Source organism: Suricata suricatta, chromosome 4 (assembly GCF_006229205.1).
Source record: "Suricata suricatta isolate VVHF042 chromosome 4, meerkat_22Aug2017_6uvM2_HiC, whole genome shotgun sequence".
NCBI classification, from domain to species: domain Eukaryota; kingdom Metazoa; phylum Chordata; class Mammalia; order Carnivora; family Herpestidae; genus Suricata; species Suricata suricatta.
Genome location: NC_043703.1, coordinates 136,377,645 through 136,403,554, shown reverse-complemented (window position 1 = coordinate 136,403,554; position 25,910 = coordinate 136,377,645). Strand labels below are relative to the sequence as shown.

Sequence of the window (25,910 nt, the reverse complement as noted above, 5' to 3'; positions counted from 1 at the left end):
AAATGTGTTGTATATAGGTTTAAGCACACAGAAAAAATAGGCTTTTTATTTATAATAAGGCTTTAGAAATGAAAATGGGGAAAAATCCATTCTTATTAATGACTAAAAAACTAAGGAACAAGACTACATTTGATTAAAAAAAAAACACAGGCCTTAAGAAAACTCTCACGTCTTAATCATACTAATGATATAGACAAGATCTGAGCAAACAGAAAATGATATAATTTTGTTCTTAGAAGACAATATATGTCAAATTTCCCCCAAATTAATTTTTAAATTGAATGCAATTTCAACCCCTGATTGGACAAAATGATCACAAACTCGAAATGTCTGAGAATAGTCAAGAAAGGTAGTAAAAAGCACAGTATGCAGGACTGGGTGGGGGAGAGCTTGGCCTGACCGTTCTTTAGAGCCACTGTACGTACACAAAGCCACGGTAACTAAATCCATAGGACGTTGTGACATGTAATGAGCACTATAAGTGAAACAGCATAGGGTATTGTGAAATCTCTTTATATATGAAAATTTAATAAATGACAAAGTTGGTATTTCATTTCACTGGAAAAGGATAAGAAGAAGTGCTGGAACAACTGGCAACCCCCGTGGAAGAAAGTAAAGTTGGTCCCATAGCTTGCATTCTATACAAAAACAAATTCCAAATGGAGTAAAAACAATGTGAAAAAACACCAACAAAAATAAAATGCAGAAGCTATTCTAGGAAACTACACATCCCACCCAGGGGTGAAGGCCTTAATCGATATAGAACACTTCAAAATTTTTATATATTTACCAATGTTCATATTTTGTAAAATATACTTGAGTATACACGAAGATAAATTTTTTAATGGGAAAATGTATTATAAATATGGTAAAGACAAATGAAAGATTTGGAGAAAATTTGCAAATAATATGGTGAAGCATTTACATATGATGATTGAAAGAGTGCTTACATTTTTTTTTTTTAAAGACGGTACCCATATGGGCAAAATGTTAATAATAAAAAGTCAAGTAAATTAAAAAAATGAAACAAAAACGAGTAAAAATTTTAAATGTGAATTAAGAAATACAAGTATGCAATTCACCTTAAGAGAGAAATCCAAATGGCTAAATTTTCAGTGGAAGAAGTACTTAATAATATTAGTGGTCAATAGACAATTTATAAAAGAGTTGGAAAAAACTATCTCCAACCAAGAGTAGAAAGGCTTAATATATATATGTAATATACAAAAACCTCCTACAAATTAAATAAAGGCAAACAATAGAAACATGGACACAAATGTAAAGACATAAATAAAAACGTGAATATTTGTGGTAGGCAGAATTCTAAGATGGCCCCCATGATCTTACACCCTGGCGTTACTCCCATAATAATGGCACATTTACAGAGCAAAGAGAAACTAGTTTGTAGACGTAATTAAGGTTACTAACCAGTAGACCTTAAAAATTATCTGGTGAGCTCACCCTAGGCACATGAGTCCTTTAAAGGAGTTTTCTCTGGCTGGCAGTGGAAAACAGAGAAAGTCAAGCATAAGAAGGATCTGGATGAATCCTTGCTAACGTGGAAGACAGGACGGGTCATGTACAAGGACTGGAGAATAACCTCTAAAAGCTGAGATCAACCAACCTCTGGCTGACAGCCTGCAAGAAAACAGGGCCCTCCATCCTACAACTGTCCTACAATTTTAAGGATTCAAATTCTGCCAACAACATGAATGAGCTTGGAAGTGAATTCTTCTCCAGGTCCTTCAGTTAGGAGCCCAGCCTGGCATACACCTTCACTTCAGCCTTATTGGACACTAAACAGAAAGCCCAGTCAAGCGTGCTTGAAGTTCCAACCCTCGTAACTGTGAGATAATTAACGGATATTACTTGAAGCTGCTAAATTTGTGCAAATCTGTTGTACAGCAACAGGAAATACAACAGGTAATATAATTATGAGTGAAATCCAAATAACCAAAGAACATATGAAGTTATGCAGATTTATAATAATCAAGTAAAATGTAAATAAAATAATACTGAGAAATCACTATACACATCACCAGTCTTTTTTTTTTTTCTATTTTTTAAAAATGCTACAACAACCATTGCTAGTGGAAATGAAGGGTATGGATACTTTTTGTACTGCACATTTTCTGATAAAAATATAAATTGCTCCAGCCATTTTGGGAAACAATCTGTCAATAGTTATTTAAAAATTTTTGAATCTATGTATCTGTCAACCAGCAATCCTACTGCAGGGAATCTACTCCACAGAAGTGACACCCTCGTGGTCATGAGTATGTGCACAAGCACAGTTACTGTAATAGTGAAAATCTGGTAGGAAAGTGTCCATTGATCAGAGAAGTTTAAATCATCATCATCATCATCATCATCATAGAGTGTTACACAGCATTCGAAAGAATGAAATAGGAGCTATAAGATAGATTTGGAGGGATTTCCATCACATATTTTTGGATGAGAAAAGATGCAGAGGGTATGTATTATCACACTTATTTAAAGCAAATAGACCCACCAAAGATCTCTTATTTATAGAAGAGTATGTCTGTATATTAAGGAATTTAAAAGAAATCTATGCATGGACCTGTAAAAGGTGCTCAGAACATACATTAAATCTTAGAAGTTGCAGAGAACATGTAGAGTAAAACAAAACTCTGTATGTAGTATTTCTGTGCACATATTTGTGTGAACAAGAATAGAGACACGTATCACGCTGTTACAAGGTGGGGTGGGAATGAAAGAGTTTGGGATAAGAGTCCCACCATTATGTCTTTTTATTACTTCATCTGTTGCTTTATTTTATTTAAGTAATCTGTATAGCCAACTCGAGGCTCAAACTCATGACCTTGAGATCAAGAGTCGTATGCTCTTCCAACTGAGCCAGCCAGGTGTCCCTTATGTTTCTTTTAATTGTATTAAGTTGTATCCCTATTTACATCTGAGAAACACCCATCTCCTTTCCTGTTTTTTTTTCCCTTTAGCGCTTATCACCAATATTCTATACTTTTTACCTATATTATTTGTTCCCCCCAACTGGAATGTAGGCTTGAACTGTCTGACACATAGCAGGCACTCAAATATTGAAGAAAGTAATATTTTATGAGTAACTTCTTTAGGGCCGCTCTTGATGTTCATTTTAATTTCATTTCTCCTAAAAACCTGATATTCTAGAAGTTATCAGGAGTGTGACAGAATTACATGGACAAGAAGTCTGAACTCGGGGAGTGAATAATTATTTGTTGGATGCTTATTATTGCTGCCCAACATTTTGTCAGTTTTGTATCTATTTTCTCAAATCAGTAAATCAGGCAGATACATAATCCCCTTTTCATAGATGAGAAACTAATTCATAAGAGTTAGCTTGACTGAAGTTTCACTGACAATAAATGTCCTGTGTCCAGGCCAAAATCCTGTTCTTTCCTTTGTGCTGTGTTGATCTTAAAAGAATCCTCTTTTAATAATTTAAAGAGCTAATAGTTCTTACATAATATGTAGGCTTAATATTATTTTGATATTGAACATTTCATACTCAACTTTATTTATAGTAAGCCTTTAGAAATGGAAATGTGAAAAATTCAATTCAGTACTCTTGATGATTCTCTTAATGACTCAAAAGTTATTTGATCATGAAAATGTAAAGTCTGTCTCTAACTTGTTGACTATTTTGCTCCTGAAGCAATTAAATTCTTCAGCTTAAGGCCACAAGCCACTTGGGCCCTGGTGGAGTGGTAGCTGCAAAGAAAGGCAACACAGCACTTCCTGGGAGAGTTAATAAACCTTCAGGTAGTTACCATCAAATCTTCTAGACAAAAAGCAACCCTGAAAACATCCCGAGGGATTTGTCCTGGATTCTTCAAATCCAAGGCAATCTCCTCAGAGCAATGCCTTTCTTGACAATCTTCTACTGGGAGGTGCTTTCTACTTCTTTAGGGGGGGGAAGAAACAGCCAGTTAGGAATAGCTGGACCGTCTGAGGGTCCCAGGGAAAGGGTGGCGGATCTGGCCTGGGCCCAAGGGAGTCCTGCAGGTTTAAATTTCAGACTGGAGGAGCTGCCCCACAGGGTATCAAAGGCCAGTGGATGGATGCTAGAGAGGTTAGGGAAAGAAGATGCACGTTTAATAGTGTTCAGACATACCTCCTTTTTCCCCACATGCTTTGCTCAATTCCCATGGAGGCAGGACTAGAAGTGTGCAGGAGGGTGGTGCCTTGGGTATTCTGTTGCCACCTTCCAGGTGAGATCCAAACTCCTCCCCAATTAGGGTGCAGACCTCAATCTTAGGATCAGCTTCATAGATCTAAATACATATAAGATCAGCTGGGAACCAGAAGGGATGAATTTTTTGTCCTTGAAGATCTGGATAGATTTAGAGTTTTGAAAATGTGCCTTCTGATTTCTCAACCCACAGATAGTATTTGAGTACTTTTTACATGGGCAGCACCAGGAGAGGTGCTAAGCAGAATACTAAGAAAAACGAATGCGCTTATAGAAACTGAAGCAAACAACTAATCATTTAGCTGTTTTAGTTAGGCGACACTGAGCAATACATAGTATGTAAAATGGGAGTTGAGGATGGGGTAGAAACAAGGTATTCATAATAAAATACATCACTACCTGCTCCGCATGCCACAAAAAAAATCTAAGATTTTGACAGTATATAAAATAAACTTACATCTTCCTTGCTAATTTTTGTACTTCCAATATAACATTTAAAAATCATACAAAATAAAATTTGTGTTTCTCTGCAGAGGCAAGCTGTACATAACTTACATATATAAGGACACAAACGATCTCTAACCTTCAATTTCAAAAGTAAAATCATTTCTGACTTTAGAAAGCAATGATATTGCTAAAGAAGAAAAAAAAGTCTTTTTCAAGGTGTGTTTTTTCTTAATTGGAATCATTAGATGTGTATTCCCAAGTATAGTAGGATATGAGAAATAGGAGTTCATTGTCTTGCTTGTTTAAAAGGCTGACCAAAATGAATAAAAGCAAGCCTGAATGTTTTAGAGTTGGGAGATAGCCTGATTTCTTCTGACTCTGAGATCTACAAGGAAACTGAACAGGTCCTGTATCACTGGAAAACAAAGTTTCCATTTAAATGACTTATGTGGTATTTTAGCTGAATGGGCATACTTTCAAAACTGAATGGCAAGTGGCAGAATCTAACCTTAATGTTGTTAGCGGAGGGGACACTGCTAATTAACATTATTTACATGGTATTCACAATCATTTTAACATCTATCAAATACACAAGGCTCCATGTTTATCTGCAAACTATACAAACATGCTTTTTTTCCAGGCAGCCGAAATACAGAGACAAATACCACTTGTCTACATAGCAATGAGGTACGGCGGAGAGCAGAGGGGAGAGGAGGCGGGTGTCCGGAGTTTAATCATTAATGACTGTCAAAAGATGTGAGACCATTGAATTCCTCTTTTCCTAAAATATATAAGGAATAATATTATTCCACCAACAGGCTCTTCTAAAATATATGGGCTCAAAAGTCTGTAGAGAAATATGCAAATATATTTTTAAAAACGGTTTTAATAGCATAATCAAAATCATTCAAAACAATTCATCCTACGAAAATGACTCTCTGATCTTTTCATGAGATTATCATTTGGCCTCATGAGAACATTTCTTACACTTCTGGTCTTCATTCTGACATATGCAAATGGCACAACATACTTGGGCCAATGTTAATATGGCTTCCTAAAATACAATAAAAGCTATGCCGTCTGACACTTTACCAGAGAGCTCTAGGATACTCTTGATGTACTTCCAAAAAATCTTTCATGTAGGTAACACGGAGCAATGACCAGCCAGAACTGGAACCATTCACTTTTAAAGGTCAAAAATCTCAGAAGTCATTGTTCCAGGCCATTTAAAGAAAAAAAGGAAGCCAGTGGGTGGTGGGTCCAGATTGCAGGGCTGGTGGCTTTTCCTTCCTTTCTTTTCCTTCTTTTTCCTCCATACTTTCACCCAAGTTAGCCAGCACCCATAGTAAACTTTCTAATGAGATTTCTTTTGCTCTAAGTAAGTTAATCTTTTTAACGAAAAATTACTGCTTTGGTCCACTTCACTCAGGAAGTAGCTAGACGTCAGTCTACTTTAACATTTCAGTACATCTTATACAAGTCACAAACGCCTTGGTTTTACAACTCATGCTTAAAATAAAATTTTTGCTTTCCATGAAGTTTTTAATTAAAGAAATTTTTTCAGTTTGGGAAATTTCATTTGTAAATGATGGGTTTCCCTTACATTACCCTTAACTTGGTGATGCTATTACATGAGGTAATTCAAATATATCTTTGGTTTGAGGTTAGAGATTGGGAACCTGGCATATATACTGCATCTTGTGAAAGGACAGAAAACACTGGAACATGAATAGCAAGACTAATTCTAGTGCTCCAAGTGCTATTTAACAGATGTTTTACTGTGGGTTCTCCTTTACATTACTGGATTAATTATATCTTTAAAAAGGCACACAGGGAAAGTCAATGTGGAGTTAGCATCTGGACCAACCTGCAATGTAAGGTGAATGGCTAAATCATCAAGGACAAGGGAATGTTCTACAAAACAGGCCCTTCCTGTTAGCAAGATATTGTAGATTTTGTTCAAATCGATCCTTCTTCAAGTCAACGACTAAAACCACCATTACCCTTTAATTAAACCACTAGGATAGAGAAAGGACTTAGAATCGTAGGATCTAAGTGAAATTTAAAGTGAGTCATTTTGTGGTTGATGAACTTTGAATTGTTTGGTTTTGAGAGTATATGAAATATAGTAAATTAAAATTTGTGTTCCAGAAGATATGGATTCCAGTTCTTAGAGGTGCAGGTCAGTGATTCCCCATAAAATCGGAGTGTCTCCTTCACTGTAAGCAACAGGTGTCAACTGATCAGTAACAAGGGGGGGGGCACTTGATAGCTACAGTGTCGTTTGGGTTACAGGGTGCTTCCAGATTCCTAGGTGTTCCTGGGGCTATTCTAAGTGCCAGAACAACTCTGGGACCCCTCAAAACCTTGGTGGTGGTCTTGGGAAACCCAATGCAGGTCAGAAGAACACTCTGGGGGTACCCCAGAGAATCCACCAATCTGTGAAAAAACTTCTAGCATCTTCCTAACCTTTTGAACTCAATTACTCAAAAATTACTCCAGCAATGTCTCAGTTCTCATTAAAAGGGATAAAAGGAGCATTTCTGACATTACTGAAAAACGTGTACATGGGAAAGGATATAAACTCATTACTATAGCAGCATACAAAAACATCAAAGAATGGCACACAGCTTCAAGGACACTTTCAGATTCCACGTAGTATCTTGGCTTCAGACTGAAACAAAGACTGTGAGCTGTGGGCAGAGAGAGCTCTTGAAAACTAATGTTGATCTGACAAAGGGGAAGGGGAAGGCTTCTGTTTGCCTGTTAAGTAGCCAAACAACAACAAAAAAGAAACTAAAAATGCATTAAATTTACATATGTATGTATAATTTTTAGAAAATAACACTAAACAGGAGCACCTGGGCAGCTCAGTTGGTTAAGTGTCCGACTTTGGCTCAGGTCATGATCTCATGGTTCATGTGTTCGAGTCCTGCATCGGGCTCTGTGCTGAATGCTTGCTTAGAGCCTGGAGCCTGCCTCAGATTCTGTGTCGTCTCCTCTCTCTGCCCCTCCTGGCTCACGCTCTGTCTCACTCTCTCTCTTAAAAATAAATAAATGTAATTTAAAAATTTTACAAAATTAAAAAAAAAAAAACTAAACACTTGAAAAACATACATGTGTCTCTGGAAGTATCACTGATCCAATCTTATGGGGTACTTTAATTTTACTGGCTTTTCAAAGATTCAAACTCTATAATCATCAATTTTTCTACCATCCTCACAATCAATAATTAAGACTGATTTGTTACTTTGGACTCACATCTACTTTGTCTAATGCTCCTTCATTTCTCCGCACACTTCTTCTACCCACCCCCCTCACTGAAAAAATATCGAGCTGTATTAAAGTATTTTATAATAAACTGCAAATCCACTAGATTCCAAAATATTTCAATTCATGAGACACCTATAGCACATTATCTATATTTGTACACTTTATTTAAAAACAAATAATACACTTAGAGCCACCAAATAAAGATATCTTAATTAGCTTATCCATACCCTGAATTTACAAGAGAAACTTCTTGCACCACAAAAATTAGCATTTGGATTAATTTACATTAATTGGTATTATAACTAAATTTAAAAATACCTGAAGATCAAACAATCTGGTCCAGGGCTCACCGGTGGGGAGTGGGGGATGGGGGGTGGGGGTGAGGTGGAGAAAAGAAGTTAGTAGGAATCTAAACCGATGGTGCCCTGGAGTCAGCTCTAGTAAACTGAAGTTGAGAAGGACGTAAAGTAACCAGTAGATTTCAGGATTACAGAGAAGTGGTTCCTCCTAAAAACAGATATTAGATCATATAGCTGGAATGCATGTCGGGGATACCTCTTATCTGGATTGAAAGGAGTGTGTGGAGGGGGGCTCATATTTATTTCTCACAAGAGGCAAACTTCAGCCAAACAATGAGAAGAAAATAGGGGGGGGAGGTACATGGTAGACTGAAGGCTTTCTGACTGCTGATGATATCAAATTTAGCAGATCTGTACAAGTCAACTAAAATTCCATTCTCTGAGACATTTTCAGAAAGGAGCTAACAACCAGGGAAAATCATTCTACATTAACAAGGCACTCACTGGTTCACAGCCTGTTAAAAATCCAGGCAGACATTAAAGTTAATCTAAATTAAAATGAACTTTCTAATTTGCATCAGAGGGATGGCAACCATGTGGTCCCAGTCAAATCAAATCTAAAGCTTAACTAGCAAAGACCTAGAAAATTCTGACCCCTAAGCACCACTTTAGGAATACTGCTAGAATAAATAAGTGGAATCTAGGGTTCTCTGTTTGGCCTAAATTAGTGTTTTTGGTTTTTTTGGTTTTTTAGATTAAGAACAAAACCAAAAACAGAACAAAAACAAAACCAAAGCTGATGCAATCTGTTAAACACTTTGTCAATCTGGTGTCCCTTACACTGACACGAGGTCCCGCTGGGTGATGGATATGGCCAATTAAAAAGCTTTCAGTGCTGGAAGTAAAAATGATTCAAATCATTTACCAATGACCTGTTCTTTGTGTTTAAAGACGGACATGTTTTCTGGACCTTCCCCTAAAAGGAACCTCTGGAATTTCACAAAAGTATACATATAATTTTAGGTCATCTACTACTTTTATACAACCTGAATCCCAGTGTCAAACAAACACATAAAGTACTGAAATTATATAAATAACTAGACAAATAACATAGTAACAAAGGCAACTTCTGAGTACATAAAATGAATGATTATGTACTTATTAGCCTTGAAACAGTTTTCAAAGAATAAAGTAAGCTGAAGAAAACTGTATTTAGAGCTCTTTTTCCATGTAAATTCAATTAACAGTTTGGCTCTTGGCTGAAAATATCATAGACATATACTAACCAGAGTTGAACTATATCCACTCACTATCAACACTGATGACAAAATTTAAGCAGTTCTTTCAAAAGAAAACCGTTAACTCTTGAGTCTTCCAATCTGATTTGTGACATCTTAGTTCCATAGAACTTAAATGACAAAGCCTGAGAAAAGCACCAACAGAGAATTTGCATCCAGTCATCATTTCCAATGTCATAAAGATTTGCTGTAGTTAAAATGGCAGCAATGACAACGAGGTAGATATGAAAGATGCCTTTTAAACACTATTCTTAGGTGGTATTTTAACTAGTTCAGGTGTTTAATCTAAAAATAATTTTTACTAGTTGAATCTCCCTCCCAGAAGAATTTCATGGCATGCTCTTGTGTAAGAGGGAAATATATGAAGTACTAAAAAAAGTAAGCCTGTAAAAATTACATTTTTAAAAAATTACTTTACTGAGCCAACATTAATATGATCCCATAATTTTGGTGAACCAATAATTTCTCCTTTTACCTGAACTTGACTATCATAAAAGAATAGGTATTGACCCATCTACTGAAATTTCTAGGAATTCACATTCAAAAACCCTTGGAAAGTACATGTGGTGCTCACAAGAGCACGAAGACAGCACATGAAATGTCCCCTGAAATCCTAGAAGTTGAGCAGATATGCTGAAAGACATTGATGGTCACAAATCAGGATCTTCACAGACTGGCAAACACACACCCACACATCCGTACACTCTCTCTCTGTCTGCCATATCCCCCACCCCCACCCCCCAAACTCAATCCTCATCCTCACTGTAAGGCTGCATTTGTATTTTATTTTAAAGGCACCTCTCATTCTCTAGCTATTGCCTTCTTGATGGTATCTGTTTTGTTAAAAAATCCTGAATGTTCAATGGAAATAGTTCAGTACTGAGAATGGAATATTTTTCAATTCACATTTGAATAGCCAGGTTTTCTTACATTCAGATTTTAATAAACTAGAATGACAGTCTTTAAAACAAGCATGCTAGCCTATAATGAATATAGTATATACAGTAATTGGAACATTTAGAACTATATATTATACTGCAGAAGCAAACAGCACAACACTCATCGTACTCATCATTACCTGCGGTGTACACTACCTCTAAGAATGAAAATACAAAACAGTAAAATGCACCTATGGTTTATATATATATATAATATATATATAATATATAGTCTATATATATTATATATATTCCTACAATATATATAATATATATTTATAAAATATACATACATTTTAGACATTTTCAAATAAATCTTTATCATTATCTCCAAAAGAAATTTATAGCAAGAATACTGAAGGAATGAAAGAGAAACAAAAAAATTTTCACAAAGTTCATTATCAGTGTGATGCAGCATAATTTCCCCCCTTTTTAGTCATAACTAAAATGATTATAAAAGCTAAATACTTTGCATAACTAATTATCTGTTTAATGGCAAAAATCACTAAACTTGTTCAATAGAAAAATACTGAAGGTCATTATATCACTTATGTTAAATACCTGTCTAGGGTTTGAGTAGCAAATGAGCTCCATAGGACATCTGGGTTAGGGTGCCACAAGTCCCAGAGATGTATTCATGGCATATGAAAATAAGGCAGGGAGCACGTCTCCTGCTGATTTTCATACTCTCCCAATATATTTCATCCAAAATATTTACAAACAAAGCACTATGAAAGCATTTCAATGACTGTATGAATCTTGAATTTGTTCGTTTGGGGGATTAAATTTTTGATAGGCTGGGGGGAAAAGCAGATACATGTCTATGCTTTTCTCTGGCTGGAAGACAGCTTTGGCTCATTTCTAGGCTGTGATCACACAGTGCTAGTGGAGAGGAATCTGTTTCTGTCCAGGGTCTCCAATGGCCCGGCACTGGCTGGCTAAAGAACTTTCAACAGCTCTACCATCTGCACCACAGTTTACCTGTCTCACGGTCACTTTCCACTCACTAAGAGAGAAATTTCAACCACGAGGTATAAAACGCAAGGGAAGAGAGTATCTTGGTTTTGAGAATTTCAGTGACATAAGTAAAGCAGGCACTGGAGACCTTGAGAGGTAATTAAAGCAGTAAGTGGTAAAACAATAGCTTAGTCCATCATAAACATGCCAAGTAAGGGCACCTGACTGGATTTTGCATTATCCTTATATAAATGTTAGGTTAGCAAGCCCATTTTTTTATTTGTTTGTTTTACTCATTGAAGAACCAAAAAGAGGAATGAACCAAACACAATGTGGACTTCTATATCTGCATGGGAATATAAACATTCGCCAGGGAGTTCAAGTCCAGGTCAATTCATTTGATTACAGAAAGGAGTCCCTTGAGCCCACTGTTAACCAAAGCACAGATGAAATGAAAAGGCAGCTGTGTCAAAATATTAAAGCATATCTGTCTATCAATCAGGCTATCAAAAGTCTAGCACAGGTCTTTATCGAAAATTTGTCTGTATACTACAAAACTCTAGAGGCAGAAAAGCAGAAATTTTAAAGAAAAATTGTCAATTACTGTCCATATCACCACCAGAATACTTTTTCAAATGGTAAATATACATATTTGTATGTAATGGTAAATATACATTCAGAAGAGTCATTGTTATGACAATGGAATATGTTGGAAGAGGAATGTAGGAATTATATTAAAAGGTTAAAATATTTATGGTTATGAATTTTAGGTCTGAGAACTATTATATATACATCTTGCTGAAAAGTTGGGCATTAATAGTTTATTCCTAATTTCTACACTGGTCTCTGACATTTGGGGCAAACAAAAGAATGTGAAGACATTTGTAAGGATGAAGTCTACACACTAGGTCCAAAGAGTGGGGTCACGGGAATCTTAGGAGCTGGCCACATGAGGGTCACAGGCTAGGAGAGCTCAAGGAACCCTGGTCCTTTATGACAGTTTTCCCCAGAAACAATATTGATTCATTGCCTATAAAAACATGCTGTGTACTCCAATTGAAGAGGGGAGGAGAAGGGAAGGGAAGGAGAAAACTCTTGAGCCAAGGTCTGCACTGAACTCTTCCATCCAGATTTCCCGTGGGCTCTTCTTTTTCAGATAGATTAATGGAAGACTTCTGGGGCACAAACCAGGTGCTTTATTTAGTGCTGCATAAGCAGCTGCCTGACATCAACCATACCCTTTGGGCTGCCAAACATAATAATTAGAAACTGGTTTTGGTAGGTGTCAGATAATTTGAATATGAGAGACAAAGAAAAGAGCAAGAGGTCATCTGAAGTATGGTTTTGTGGGTTTTGAAAAGCAAATACTCACAGATAACTTCCGTCTTTTCAACCACTAGAAGGTGAGATTTCATCAGTATGAGATAACCACTCTGGTACTATCACTATCACATAAATAAAGTGATTTTAAAATTAACAGAAATTATTATGAAGATATGTCCTGCTTGCCTTTAAAAATAAACAGAATCTTGAACCTGAATAAGTTAAATTCTTTAGTAAAAGCAGACTCTATTGACTATTCATAATGGTGACTGTTTTTGACAGCTAAACTTTACAATGGTACCAAATCTATTTTCAAAAATGTAATACAATATAGAAATCTGCTTACAAACTAAATATTTGTTTAGCATTTTTGAATAATAATATATTTAACATATTATTGCATTTCTTTTTTCCCCTAATAGGTAAAATGCTTTACCAGTGCTCTTATGTGCACAGATGAAAGGAGAGCTAAATTAAAAACTCGTTTGAACACTGCCTGGTCATTATGCACAGAGGGGTTAGTACAGCAGATACGGGAAAGATGACTGTTTCGACTACCTAATGTGTTTAACAAGATTTCTTGGGAGAGAACTGGGTCTAAATTTCTGTTCTTCCTCCACTCATTCCCAGTCATCAAGCTTTTTAATTATCCCTTATAGCATGCCCTATTTACTCAATAGGGACAGGCTAAACCTGTGTTCGCTCAGGCCTGCCTAGTGAATTAGAACCACCTCAGAAACAAAAGCTCCTATTTGGGGAAAATTTTGGAACAGTTTTCAGGCTCACAGATTCAGCTGAGCTTGCAGCAACCGGAACAAATCTTAGTTTTAGAAAACAGTATACGAATTGCAAAACTATACTTTAACAAATGTTCTCTGTGCTCCTTCAGCAGAACAAAAGGGCAGGACAGATGATTCTTGCCCTGGTCTTCTGTATCTCTTTTGTGCAGTTGATTATTTATAAAGAGCTAGAAGGTGAGGATGACGCATTGTGTCATACAAACACTTTAGCCAGCGCATCAGCCCCAGCACTGGCTATATAGCATTTGGATGGGTGGAAAGCTACATCATGAATTGATTCTTCAAATTTTTTCCGATGAGCTGTGAACTCTTGGATACACGTCTTACTTTCTAGGTTCCATAAACGTATTGAACAGTCATGACCTGTATCGAAAGAAGGCGGGGGGGGGGGGGAGAAATTGAAAGAAAAAATTACATTAACATGAAAAGAATATGGACAAATAAATAATCCACAGTTGATGTACTTACTCCCAGACATCAAGTACAGGCCATTGGGATCCACTGCTAAACTTGTAACAGCTTCTAGATGGGCTACCATGGAGTGGATGAGTTTGCCTTTGGGAAAAAGAGATGGTTACTCCTTACTAATAGCTTTCCTTATCTTGAACATATTCCTGTTACCATGTTACATTGATTTCTCCAGTCACTCCTCTCTGGGTACTGACTGCATATCAATAGCTTTTTCCACCACAGCTAAAACAATGTGTCTCCCTCCCACTCTAGCTATGGTAATGAGAAACAAAAGCTTAAATTTCAGATTACACTTCTTTCAAATAGCAATAAAAAATGAGTCATTTGTACACACATATTCCTTTAAGCCATGTTCACTAACTAAGACTCAGACATTACAAATCACCTTCTTTGCATCCTTTAGCTATAGGCAAATTATATGGGTTATGAGAACAGAAGAGACTGAAACAAAGACAAAGGAATGGAGAGAAAACCTGGCTACAGTATTGGTGGAAACCACATATAGAAAGGGATTAAAGTATTAAGTGACTCATTACTCACAGCTAAGCAAAGTGAGCAAAAGTCAATATATCTACAAAGCTAATAGCAGATACTCAGGTAAATATGGCTGCCGATATGGAGTGTTCTCCTCCACACACAGTTCTTCAGGCATTTCCTTTAGACTAGTGAAATGAAATCCAATACAAAATGGGAAAGTCCACATAGCCTCTGCACCCCACATACACTAATTCAAATCAAGCAGGACCAGATGGTCAATATTATAATACAGAAAAGAGTAGTCCGTGGAAAACTGAATCAAATAAACCAAATGACTCAGGGGTTTCCACCCCTAACACTAAGGTTATCCAACATTGAACAAGTTTAAAGTTTATTTATTTAGAGAGAAACTGTGAGCTGGGGAGGGGCAGAGAGAGAGAGGGAGAAAGCCAAAATCCCAAGCAAGCTCCATAGCCCCAGCATGGAGCCTGACATGGGGCTCAAACTCATGAACCAAGGCTCAAACTCACGAACCATGAAATCACGGCCTGAGCTGAAATCAAGAGTCAGATGCTTAACTGACCAAGCCACCCAGGCACCCCAAATTTGAACAATTTTAAGCAAAATATAATGTTCATATGCCTCTTACTTCTCACATGTTTCTACTTTTCCCCAATATATTCACAGCAAGAGATCAGTGTTATTGGTATTTGAATAACCTTTTCAATTGTGTCTCTAGTAGCTCTATGGCCAAAACAGAATATCTACTTATTATCAAATAAACTAAGATGAGGGGCACCTAGGTGGCTCAGTTGGTTAAGCATCCAACTTGGCTCAGGTCATGATCTCACTGTTGGTGGCTTTGAACCCCGCATCAGGCTCTGTGCTGACAGCTCAGAGCCTGGAGACTGCTTCGGCTCTGTGTCTCCCTTTCTCTCTGCCCCTCCCCTGTTTGTATTCTTTCTCTCAAAAATAAATAAAACATTAAATAAATGACTTACATAAACTAAGATGACTTTATACGCTATCATGAAGACTAGTTCTTAGCAGAATTGAACAAAATGAACAGAAACTGAAGCTGGAAGAGTATGTGTTTCCGCGCTTAGTCCTAGACTCTACAGCTGCTAACAGACACCCAAATCAGCCTACTTAGAGTAGGTTTCATTTTCTGTGCTGCTTTAACACCGATCACTCTGTAATCAACATGTACCTGTGTTGTTATCATAGAATTTGATGTGCCTGTCTTCATGAGCAGTGATGCTGATGGGAAGAGTGGGATGGCTGACGACTCTATTTATTTGACAGGAAGAGGTGGCTGCGAAAAAGAAGAAAAAAGCAACGAAGTTAGTTAAAGCTACTATTTCTTCATAGAGGAGGACTGAATGCTCACCTAAGAGACTAAAAAAGTAATGAGGTGACTTTAATTTGTCTTTAGTGAATTTACCTTTGACTGTATTCTTAATTTCAATGTTAGGAAGAAGACGTGCCTGAGCAACACCACACTGACAAATCTAGAGGTACTTACCAATGAGAACTTCCTTTCCCACCACCTACAAACAATGGGTGCCACTCAGGCCTCAGCGTGGGGTCACTGACATTTCTTATTCTCTGATGATCTACGATATTTCTGAAGATTTAATAAAGTTCCATCATTACTTACAGTAGATGATACCCAAATTTAAATCTCCTCTCTTTCTAGAAACTCTTTACCACATGGTTATCATCTGAAGACAAATATGACAGAGAGAGCTTCTGAACTCTATAATCTCCTCTTTCTCATCATAATAGAAATAAATGGTGATCATCTGACAGTCTAACATGTTTGGAATCTTCAAATAGTCAGCATCCTAATAGTATTTTTTGTGCACTCTATAGTAACTTTCAAAGAATTTCAATTGTATGCACAATGGGAGAGGCAGGCCACATGTCATTACATCTGTATCACAGTGTATTAACTACTTCATGGTAAAAACTAGTGAGTCCGTGTGAAGGACGCTAGGTAGCTAGTTCTTGTACTATTTTTGAAACTCTGCGTACTTAAAATTATTTCAAAGAGTTAAAATTTTTTTAATCTTAGAAAAGTTATTACGAATTTACATTCACATAATAGAAAATATAGCTAAATATAGATTAAAAATAGTGGTAATATTAGGGTACTCTATTGGATTTTCTTGTGGTCCCTAAAAATACGACATCCTAAAAACTGAAGTAGTCTTTTCCCAGTACTGATGGCTGTTATCTAAGAATAAAATAAAAAGTTACTTAACTATGTGGAGTAAGCTCTGGGTCAGTTATACTCAATTTAAATGGTGCTAAACAAAGAGTTTAGTTTCAAAACTTAGCCTACAGTTTTTTTCCCCTCCAGAGATAACATGCCACTGAGCATTATCCTCTGTAGGCTCTAGCAGGAGAGTAACAACAGAAAAGAAATACTTTAAGTAAAATATCCCATGTATTCTGAGAAAGAAGTTTCTGAGAACAGCTTCAATTATGCTGAGATCTAGAAAATAATTCTGATAGAAATCAAATGATGGAAGCAGGCAAAAGCATTTTTATTTAGTAATACTTTTAAGAAAGTTTCTCCACTTAAGGGTAAATCAGACGTAAGCAAAATGCAAAGAACACAAGAAATAAATTGAACAATCAATCTTAAAATATCCTGCAAGTATTCGTATTGAGCTTGTAATGTAGACATGGTTTACTTTTCACTGCCTTGACAAGTCCTCAGTCACCTGCTCAAATACCTTCAACTTTATCACAGTCAACTCACCACTGACAATAATGAATAGAAAGTTAGTTTATCCTGATTTTTAGAAAATTCTCCATCCTTTTTAATTCTATATGAAATTTACTTTCATCCTGAAACATGTTTTTGTTCTGAACTTTAATGTTTTAAAAATCTAATGAATTCCAGAAAAGAACAATGTAGTAAAAAATAAATACGTAGGGGTAGTCTCAATAGAAAAGAATAAAAGTATAGCTCTAAAGTAATAAAACTGATAATTTATACAACTCTAAAGTAATCAAACTGATAATTTAGGAAATATCAGGATAGAGCACCTGGGTGGCTCAGTCAGTTAAGCATCCAACTTGCACTCAGGTCATGATCTCATGGTTCCTGGATTTGAGCCCTGGGTCAGGTTCTGTGCTGACAGCTCAGAGCCTTGAGCCTACTTTAGATTCTGTCTGTCTGTCTCTATCTCGCTCTCTCTCTCATTCTCTCTCTCTCCCTCCCACCTGTGCTCTCACGCTTCTGCTCGCTCTCAAAAGTAAATAAACAAACATTAAAAAAGGGATATATTTAATAAAGAAAATGTCAGGACATATTATTATAACTCAAAATAATTATCACTTATTCCAATAATGCTCCCTTTGTTCAAAACATTTTTGGCAGTTTTCTTCAGAAAATGTTTCTAGTATTGGGCAAAAAGTCACATGACTTTACTGTCATACACTTAAGGAGAAAAATGATATGGACTAGTTAAGTTCATCCATCTCATCCAGACTTGATGTCTTATTAATTTGTAACAGTCATTAAAAATACGTATTTACCATTCAGGACATTCTAAGAATTTTCAGACAATCTGAAGTAATTCCAAAAATGTTTGCATCCTTCTTAGTTTCATATTATTATCTGTATTTCACTACTGTAGCTTTAGGTCATATATTTAAATTGATTTTAAATTTACTGAGAGTCTAAAACCTATTACTTCTTGGCAAAAAGTCTCTCATTTTTCTATTCCAAAATACCAGTTTTTATTTTTTCGCCCCTCTCTTTTACATCCAAATAGTTCAAAACTCTAGTCCTGTGTATTTTTTTCCCTAAACAATTCTCATAGGACCTCAGGGAAAAAAAAACAAACAAAACAAAGGACAACAGATTGGGAAGAGAAAATGAAGAAAGCCAAAATGGAATGAAGGAGATTTCTGTAAGACAAAGAGTTGGGGGACGGGGGGAGAGACAGACAGACAGACATAGACAGACAGACAGACAGACAGACACACACACACACACACACACACACACGCCATGGTAATTATTTTTAAAGCTAGTTCACAGATTAAAACAACAATATATATGTACACAGCTTCCTTTGTCAACTGCAATGTAAAATGTAATTGTCTGGATTAAGTCTAAAGATAGAAAGATATGGGGGCGCCTGGGTGGCTCAGTCGGTTAGGCGTCCGACTTCAGCTCAGGTCATGATCTCACAATTCATGGGTTCGAGCCCCACATTGGGCTCTGTGCTGACAGCTCAGAGCCTGGAGCCTGCTTCAGATTCTGTATCTCCCTCTCTCTGACCCTCTCCTGTTCATGCTCTGTGTGTGTCTCTCTCTCTAAAAATAATAAAGGTTAAAAAAAAAATTTTTTAAGACAGAAAACAATGATTAAAAAAGCCAAAATTCAATAAGATTCTGTAGTATCTTTTTCACAATCTGAGAAATTATTTCCTGACTTTCTGTACTCAATGAGAAGCTTCATATTTGAGATTTTGAGAGACAAAACTTGATTTACATTCTAATCAGTAGTGAGATGTGTCAAATAATATTATTAATACAAAACTAAGTTGATTTAAAAAATGAAATTATGAGAAATGAAAAACAGATTTATTTTATATTCAGAATAAATATTATTTTCAAACAAAATTGAAAACTAATCACTTGGTATAAAACTTGACACCTCTTTGGAATACCTCAAATGCCATTCCAAATAGCATACTTATAAATGTGCATAAACTTAACTAAATGTCTTAAAATCAAGTGTAAGTCATTTTATCCAAGTAACTGTGTTCTGTGATTTAAAAGGCAGAACTCTTCATAATAACAAGTAATTTTTATAGTTGACTCTAATAATTATAATTTACTATAGAAAAACTGAGAATTTAAACTGAGAAAGTTTAAAACCTTGACCCAAACAAAGACTACTTATAATCGGTACACATACTTGTATCGAGGTTGGATTCTAAAGTGAGAATGCGCTGTTGCGTTTCCATGTTAAAGATGCTTGTATATCCTTTGCTGAACGATGCGACCATATGGCTCGGGTCACTGCTCACTAGATCCACAGACGCAGGGATTCCCAACTCTAGGAGAGTCAGAACATATTCAGAGAATGGCGATCAGTCTACTTGAAAATGTCTTATAATGCAGCAGAACAAATAGTCAAAAGATTTCCTTAAGAAGGAAATAAGGCTCCACATTAGAATAAAAATTAGCTCACAGCCATTCACTGGAGATTATTTCTTCTGTAACTGTTAGCCCTAGCCTATTTTATTATCTTTACCTGTTCAGCAAGTCTTCCTCCTGTTACTCAGCTAATATAGTCATAGAATGCAGGCATTTACTCAGAAAATAAATGGCAAACATTTCTGGACTACAAGGTTTGTTGCTTCTACCTTTTACCTGACGCTTAGAGTGGCATTGTGGGAATTCTTTAAGAGTACATCTCTTATGAGGAATTCTAATTCATCAAAAATATGGAATTAAAGAAGTAAAATTTCAAATTATTATTTACTGGTAGAGTTATGCAAATATCAAATACAGCCAATTCATCAAAACCCAGACACAAGTTAAAACAGCTCAAGAATAAAGAAGGTATTTTATTTATCATCTAGAATAGGATAAAACTTGGTTAAACTTGCAGTGTACTTATAAACATAAAAGAATAGAATGATATGTATACATGAATATAATCTGATTTTTTTTTATTTGGTTCAAAATCTGAAGCAAGGAAACAGTTAAAAAATGTGTATATTACAGAAGAAGATATATTAGTAGCTAATAAGCACATACACAAAAAAGTGTTCTAAATAATTATCCACCAAAGCAATGCAGATTAAAACCACAATGAAACACTGCTACACACCCACCCGAGTGGCTAAAACTAAATGAACTGACAACACCAAATGTTAGTTAAATAAGGATGGAGAGCAACTGGAATCCTCATACATGCTGTCAGTGGTATAACATGGCCCAATCACTCTGGAAACGTGTGGCAATTTCACATAAAGCTGAATACACAAAAACACTTCTAACTCCCAGATATTCTACTTCTAGCTCTTTACTAGCAAAAAAAAAAATATATGAATGTTCATAGTAGTTTTGTTCATAATGGTCAAACACTGGAAACCACCCATATGCCATCCAGACGTAAATAAATAAACACACTGGTTTAATGCAATACTATTAAACAGAAAAATAAATAAACTGATATGTAGAAGAATATGGCAGAATAACAAAAACAATATAGAATAAAAAGCCAGATACAAAAAGAGTACATATTATATGATTTCACTTCTATGACATTTTAGAACAGATAAAACTTATCTGTGATGAAAGGAATCATACCCTTGGTTGGAAATGGGCACAGGGACCGGGAAGGACACAAAGATACTTTGAAGAGGTGAAGGAAAGGTTCGAGATTTTGAGAGGTATAAGAAGAGTTATATATTTGTCAAACCCAATAAGACATATCCTCAATATGTTTTTATTGTGTATGTTATATCTCGATTTATAAAACATTTTTAATGTGTGCTCTTTCACCAAATACTATGCTTTTAAAAATCCTGAGTTAGAAATTCAAACAAATACACTTTCATTGCTTAAAAAAAAAAACCTTCAAATGAAATTTAGACTCTAAGAGTTTGTAGAATCATTTCCTCAGTGTATTTGCTTATTGTCAGAAGTAGACACTTCATCAACAATTCGGTAGAATGACAAAAGCCAGCAGGTACCTTGATTGTTACTAAATACGCTCAGGGCCGGAGCAGCTTCGGCTGTGTCCCACAAACGGAGAGTGCCATCTGCTGAGCAGGACAGCAGGCGCTGGTGTGCAGCACTGTAAGCCAAGCCCCACACGGCGTCGGTGTGGCCCAGCAGAGGGCCCCTTAAAACAGAAGGATCTACGCAAAACAGCAAGATTGCAAAATTAGGAGAAAAAAACAAATCATAAAGGTAACTTAGATTCCAGAGAAAGGAAACATACAAACAAAGGCATCTGAGAACAGCACAAAATATGCTTCCGAGTTTCTGTAATTCTTCTGAAATGCTGCAGTAACTAAAAACAGGCTTGGAAATATGCACATGCAGGGTCTAGGGCTTATAAATTAAAATTTTAAAGTACATTATTTCTCTCCTTTAAAAAGTTAGGTATTTCCTTCTCCCTTCCCTTTTTTCTTTCCATTTGTCTAGATTTTTTTAAAAGCATGTTCACACACGGCATTTGAAGTTAATCTACCTTCAGAGAAGCCACATCTATTCCCCGAGGAGATGAAGTGAGGTCCCTCTCCACTCTGAGCTCTGTTAGCACTTCGCATACGCTCCTCAGACCCCTCCCGCCCTCCGCACTACGAGTGACAGCTACTCCTGGGAGCAACAGGCCCCTGCTATTCACAGAGGACACAAACTGAGACCTACTGGTACCCCCAAATCCTCTCACAGCACTAACTGACATGTGAATGATGTGCATGGAGGGGAGGAGGGAGGAACAATTAGTATGGTTTCATAACAGAAGTCAAACTGGAAACTAATTCTCAATTCACACAGTGACAGTGACTCTATGAAGCAGTACTTTCAAGATGGCTCACACAGGTTAAGTTTAAAATGTCAATAATGTTATCTGTCCTCTACCCTCTGTCATATCATAAAATATGTATTAACGACACGGTGTGTTAGGCACTATGCTAGATGCTGGGGCCACACAGATAACTAAGACACAGTACTATCCTTGTCTCAAAAGATGTTGTGGTAAGTAAAGTAACAGTGACTGACATCGTATCCATGGAGAGTAACAGGGATGAGTGAAAGCTTCCTGGAGAGAATGACACCTAGAGTATAGGGGGGCTGGCCAGTCAGAAACTAGAGGGAAGCCACTGCTGGCAAAGGAGGCAGCCACCTGCAAAATCACAGAAGGAAAGAAAGCATGACATGTGAGGAAACAAGCAATTCAGCACTACTGAAATGTGAAGTTGGAGACAGGAGGAGGAGAGGAGTGGCTAGTTTAACGTGGGATTTCTACAGCATATCAAGGTACTTGGGAGTTGTTCTGAAAGCAAAATGAACCACTAAAGGTTTTCCAGGAGCAGCAGGGTGAAGTCCATATTTAATAAGGTAGTCTTCACCAAAGTGCAGCAGGCAGACTGGACAGAATTCCGATGACGGCACGGGGACTGCTCCAGCAGTCTGGGGGAGTGATGATGAACACGGAGGAGGAGGGGGCAGTGGGAAAGGGGGCAAAGCAGATGGGGTATATTCAAGGAAAATTTAGGTAGTTAATATTAGGGAATATTAATTGCTAGGAGGTTAATACAGTGCAGATAGTAAACAGAACAAGACAAGGACAACTGTTAGGTCTCTAGCTTCGGTAATTGTGGTGGCACCACCGTCTTACAAAGAATGATCCGGAGAAGGAACACCGCACTTGCAGGGATTTATGGACAATGAGATGGACAGTTTGAAATGTTCTACAGGCCGTCTGAGGCTTACAGAAGAGGTTTATGAGTCAACAGCATATAAAACAATAGAAGTGGATTCAGTCTACCAAAGAATATGCATACAAAGCAAGGAATGAATAGGGTGCGGGCCTTGATAAATGCCAATATCTAAGATGAGAAAAATAAAAGTTTCTGAAGGCTAGGAAACAGAAATTGTCACAGACTTAAGTGTCAAAAAAAAGCCAATAGTGGACAAAAAGGATGGAGTGTTCTACAGTTTTAGATAGCCAATACATCTAGTAAAACAAGGACTGGAAAATACCCCTTGGATCAACCAATTAGGTAATCATGACAATCCTGGCATATTTAAATGGAATGGTCAGAAGACAGACTGCAGAGGGATGATGCACAGGGAAAGGACATGGAATTAGTAACTTTGAATTGTGTCTTCTAGTCATAATCACCAAAGAGATACACACAGATGATGAGGGAAAAGAGAGACTAAATAGAAGCCAGAGAGGGAAATGGAGTCAAGAAAAGGCTTCCCCTTGCCCAGGATAGAAGCTACCTGAATCTACTTATACGCGGAGGGAGTGGAAAGAGAGAAAAGAGGGCAAAGTTTAAGATCAGAGCAAGAGAGAGAGTAAGAGCGAATCAAGTGCAGTCTCAAAAGAAATAAGAGAAAACGAGGTCAAGAGCCAAAGGAGAAGGGCTGGCTGCCTTGGGACAGAATAACTGATCCTCTAAAAGAGAGATAAAGGAAGTAAGGAAAGATATGGAACAGATCAATTTGTAAGAGACCTGGGGGGAGAGAGGGGTTTACCTCTCAGAAACACATGTTAAGTGTTTATTAACTAAATGTTGGGAAAATTTTTGTTTACTGAATTTATCTTTACTTAGGTTTGGTGGTAAAATTAAAATGAAGATGAAAATGAACATGGTTTTAGGACAAATAGGAGACTTCATACCATTCTAAAATTTGAGAATACAAGAGGAAACCAAAATAGTCAATTCCTAAACAGTTTTTGCAAAAGAATTTATGGCAAAATCTCGTGATAGATTATCATGTGGATTTATGTTTCCTGGAACTGCTCTCGAGACTAAAGGGCACTTCTTAATTTTTAAGGCCTTTCAACTATTTTGGTGTCATGGAGCTTAACAGTCATTAACCTCTACACACACGCTAGTAATTGATCGAGATGATGCCAACATTCATTTTCCTTCAGTTGTTTGTCAAGAATAATAATGAAATATGTAATAATGTCTCAAGTAATATACAGATGCCCAAAATGAAGAAAACAATTGTCAACCATAGCCAGCATTTCCAATCAATAAAACTCGGGGTGAGGTAGGGGGAATGGAGCAGGGGGGAGCTTCTTTTTGCAGGAATAACACTTTTCCTTTTAATATGTCAAATTGATTCCTAAATACAAGAGTCCTTTTTAACAAAATAAAGACCTTGCTGTCTTTTACCAATTTATTTTTTAAACGATTTCACGTTATCTTTCTGCACACCATGTAAAGTGTGCAGAGGGAAGACGGCGAATTCCCTCGTGCCGCTGCGGGGACACCTACCGTAGGAGTCGTAGGGATCGACGCTGGGGTTGGTGGTGTTCCAGCCCTGGATCAGCCCGTCCGCGCCCCCGCTGTAGCACTGCTCGCCGCTGCTGCTCATCACCACGCAGAGCACCGGGCCTCTAGGGACAAAAACCAGTTTCCAGTCCCCAAGATCAACCTGATAATAGCACTTGTTAGAGATAAGAATGCTTAATTGTTCATACGGCTTTCTGTTTTTCTGCTTTTGCCAATGAATAAAAATACTATAAAATCATCATTCATTTCTCTTCTGCTGCTACAGCAGAGGTTGGCAAACTATGGCCTGTGGGTCAAATCCAGCCAGTGGGCTGTTTCTGTACAGTCCTCAAGCTAAAAATGGTTTTTACATTTTTTTAAGGATTACAAAACTAAACATAAAAATATACAACAAAAAATATATGGCTACAAAGCTGAAACAGTATTTACAATCCAACCCTTTCTATAAAAAATGCCAATCTCTATGGTAATAAGTGAATAAGTATATCCCTTAAGCTTATATGGAAATATGAGAAGCATGCAATATGTGTTTATAATTTTAAAATTCTTGGAGTTCTTAATCTAGATTATCTTTAAGGGAAAAAGGTCAGGATTTAAAATATATAAACCTTCCTGTATCAACTTATTTTAAGCAAGAGAGATATAATATTTAAACATCCAAATAAAATCTAATTTTGCAAGGATCTCTGGTAGTGATAAACTTGTTTTTAACACTGTATTATCTGCCAGTTTCTTTTACATTTACAAAAAAAAATGCTACTAAATACAAAAAATATATAACACAGATACTTGAGTGAAAGAAAATAAAATACTCTAATCAGGCTGATGTCCAGTGAGGCTGACTTAAAATAAAGAAAAAGCACATACTTACTTATGAGCCCTGAATGTATAGATTGGCTCCACATCAAGAGATGTACTCCTAAATCAGAGAGAAAGGGGACTTTTACCACTCTAAGTTTCAGTAGTAAACAGTATCAGTGAACATATGCCACCAAATTGCCTTTAAAAATACCAACACTGTGGTAATATACCATTCTCAACCCAGGGAATCTAAGACAGCTTCTCTGATATCAATCACATATTTTTGTGGTCTCAAGAAAAAAAATCCTTCTTTAGTAACAATACCTGATTGCTGTGTTCTCAGCATTATCATAGTCTATTTTACTAAAGGAAGAGAGAACCACACTCAAAGAATATCATGGGCTTTGAGGAGATGAAGTTCTGGATTCAATTAGCTGGCTAACTTCAGGCAAATTATTTATTCTTTTGGAACTTCCAATTCCTCTATATTTAAAACAAAAAACAAAGCTGAAAAATCAAGATAACAATAAATACTCACAGGATTAAATAAAATTCTACAAGTAAAATAGACTAGGCTAGAACCAGACACAG

At 36.6% G+C, this 25,910-nt stretch overlaps 1 protein-coding gene across 2 annotated transcripts in view; it reads right to left on the bottom strand.

Moving 5' to 3' along the window:
* Nucleotides 1-11,676: 11,676 nt before the first annotated feature.
* Nucleotides 11,677-25,910, bottom strand: part of STRN (striatin) — an 89,212-nt gene continuing 74,978 nt past the window's right edge. For both annotated transcript variants that reach the window (XM_029937959.1, XM_029937960.1), the window contains 7 exons: nucleotides 25,390-25,437; nucleotides 24,501-24,622; nucleotides 21,228-21,395; nucleotides 19,439-19,579; nucleotides 15,704-15,808; nucleotides 14,014-14,100; nucleotides 11,677-13,908 (listed from right to left, as the gene is read on the bottom strand). In XM_029937959.1, the coding sequence (XP_029793819.1) occupies nucleotides 13,739-13,908; nucleotides 14,014-14,100; nucleotides 15,704-15,808; nucleotides 19,439-19,579; nucleotides 21,228-21,395; nucleotides 24,501-24,622; nucleotides 25,390-25,437 (841 nt within the window). In that variant the 3' untranslated portion in view covers nucleotides 11,677-13,738. The remainder of the gene's footprint in view (nucleotides 13,909-14,013; nucleotides 14,101-15,703; nucleotides 15,809-19,438; nucleotides 19,580-21,227; nucleotides 21,396-24,500; nucleotides 24,623-25,389; nucleotides 25,438-25,910) is intronic.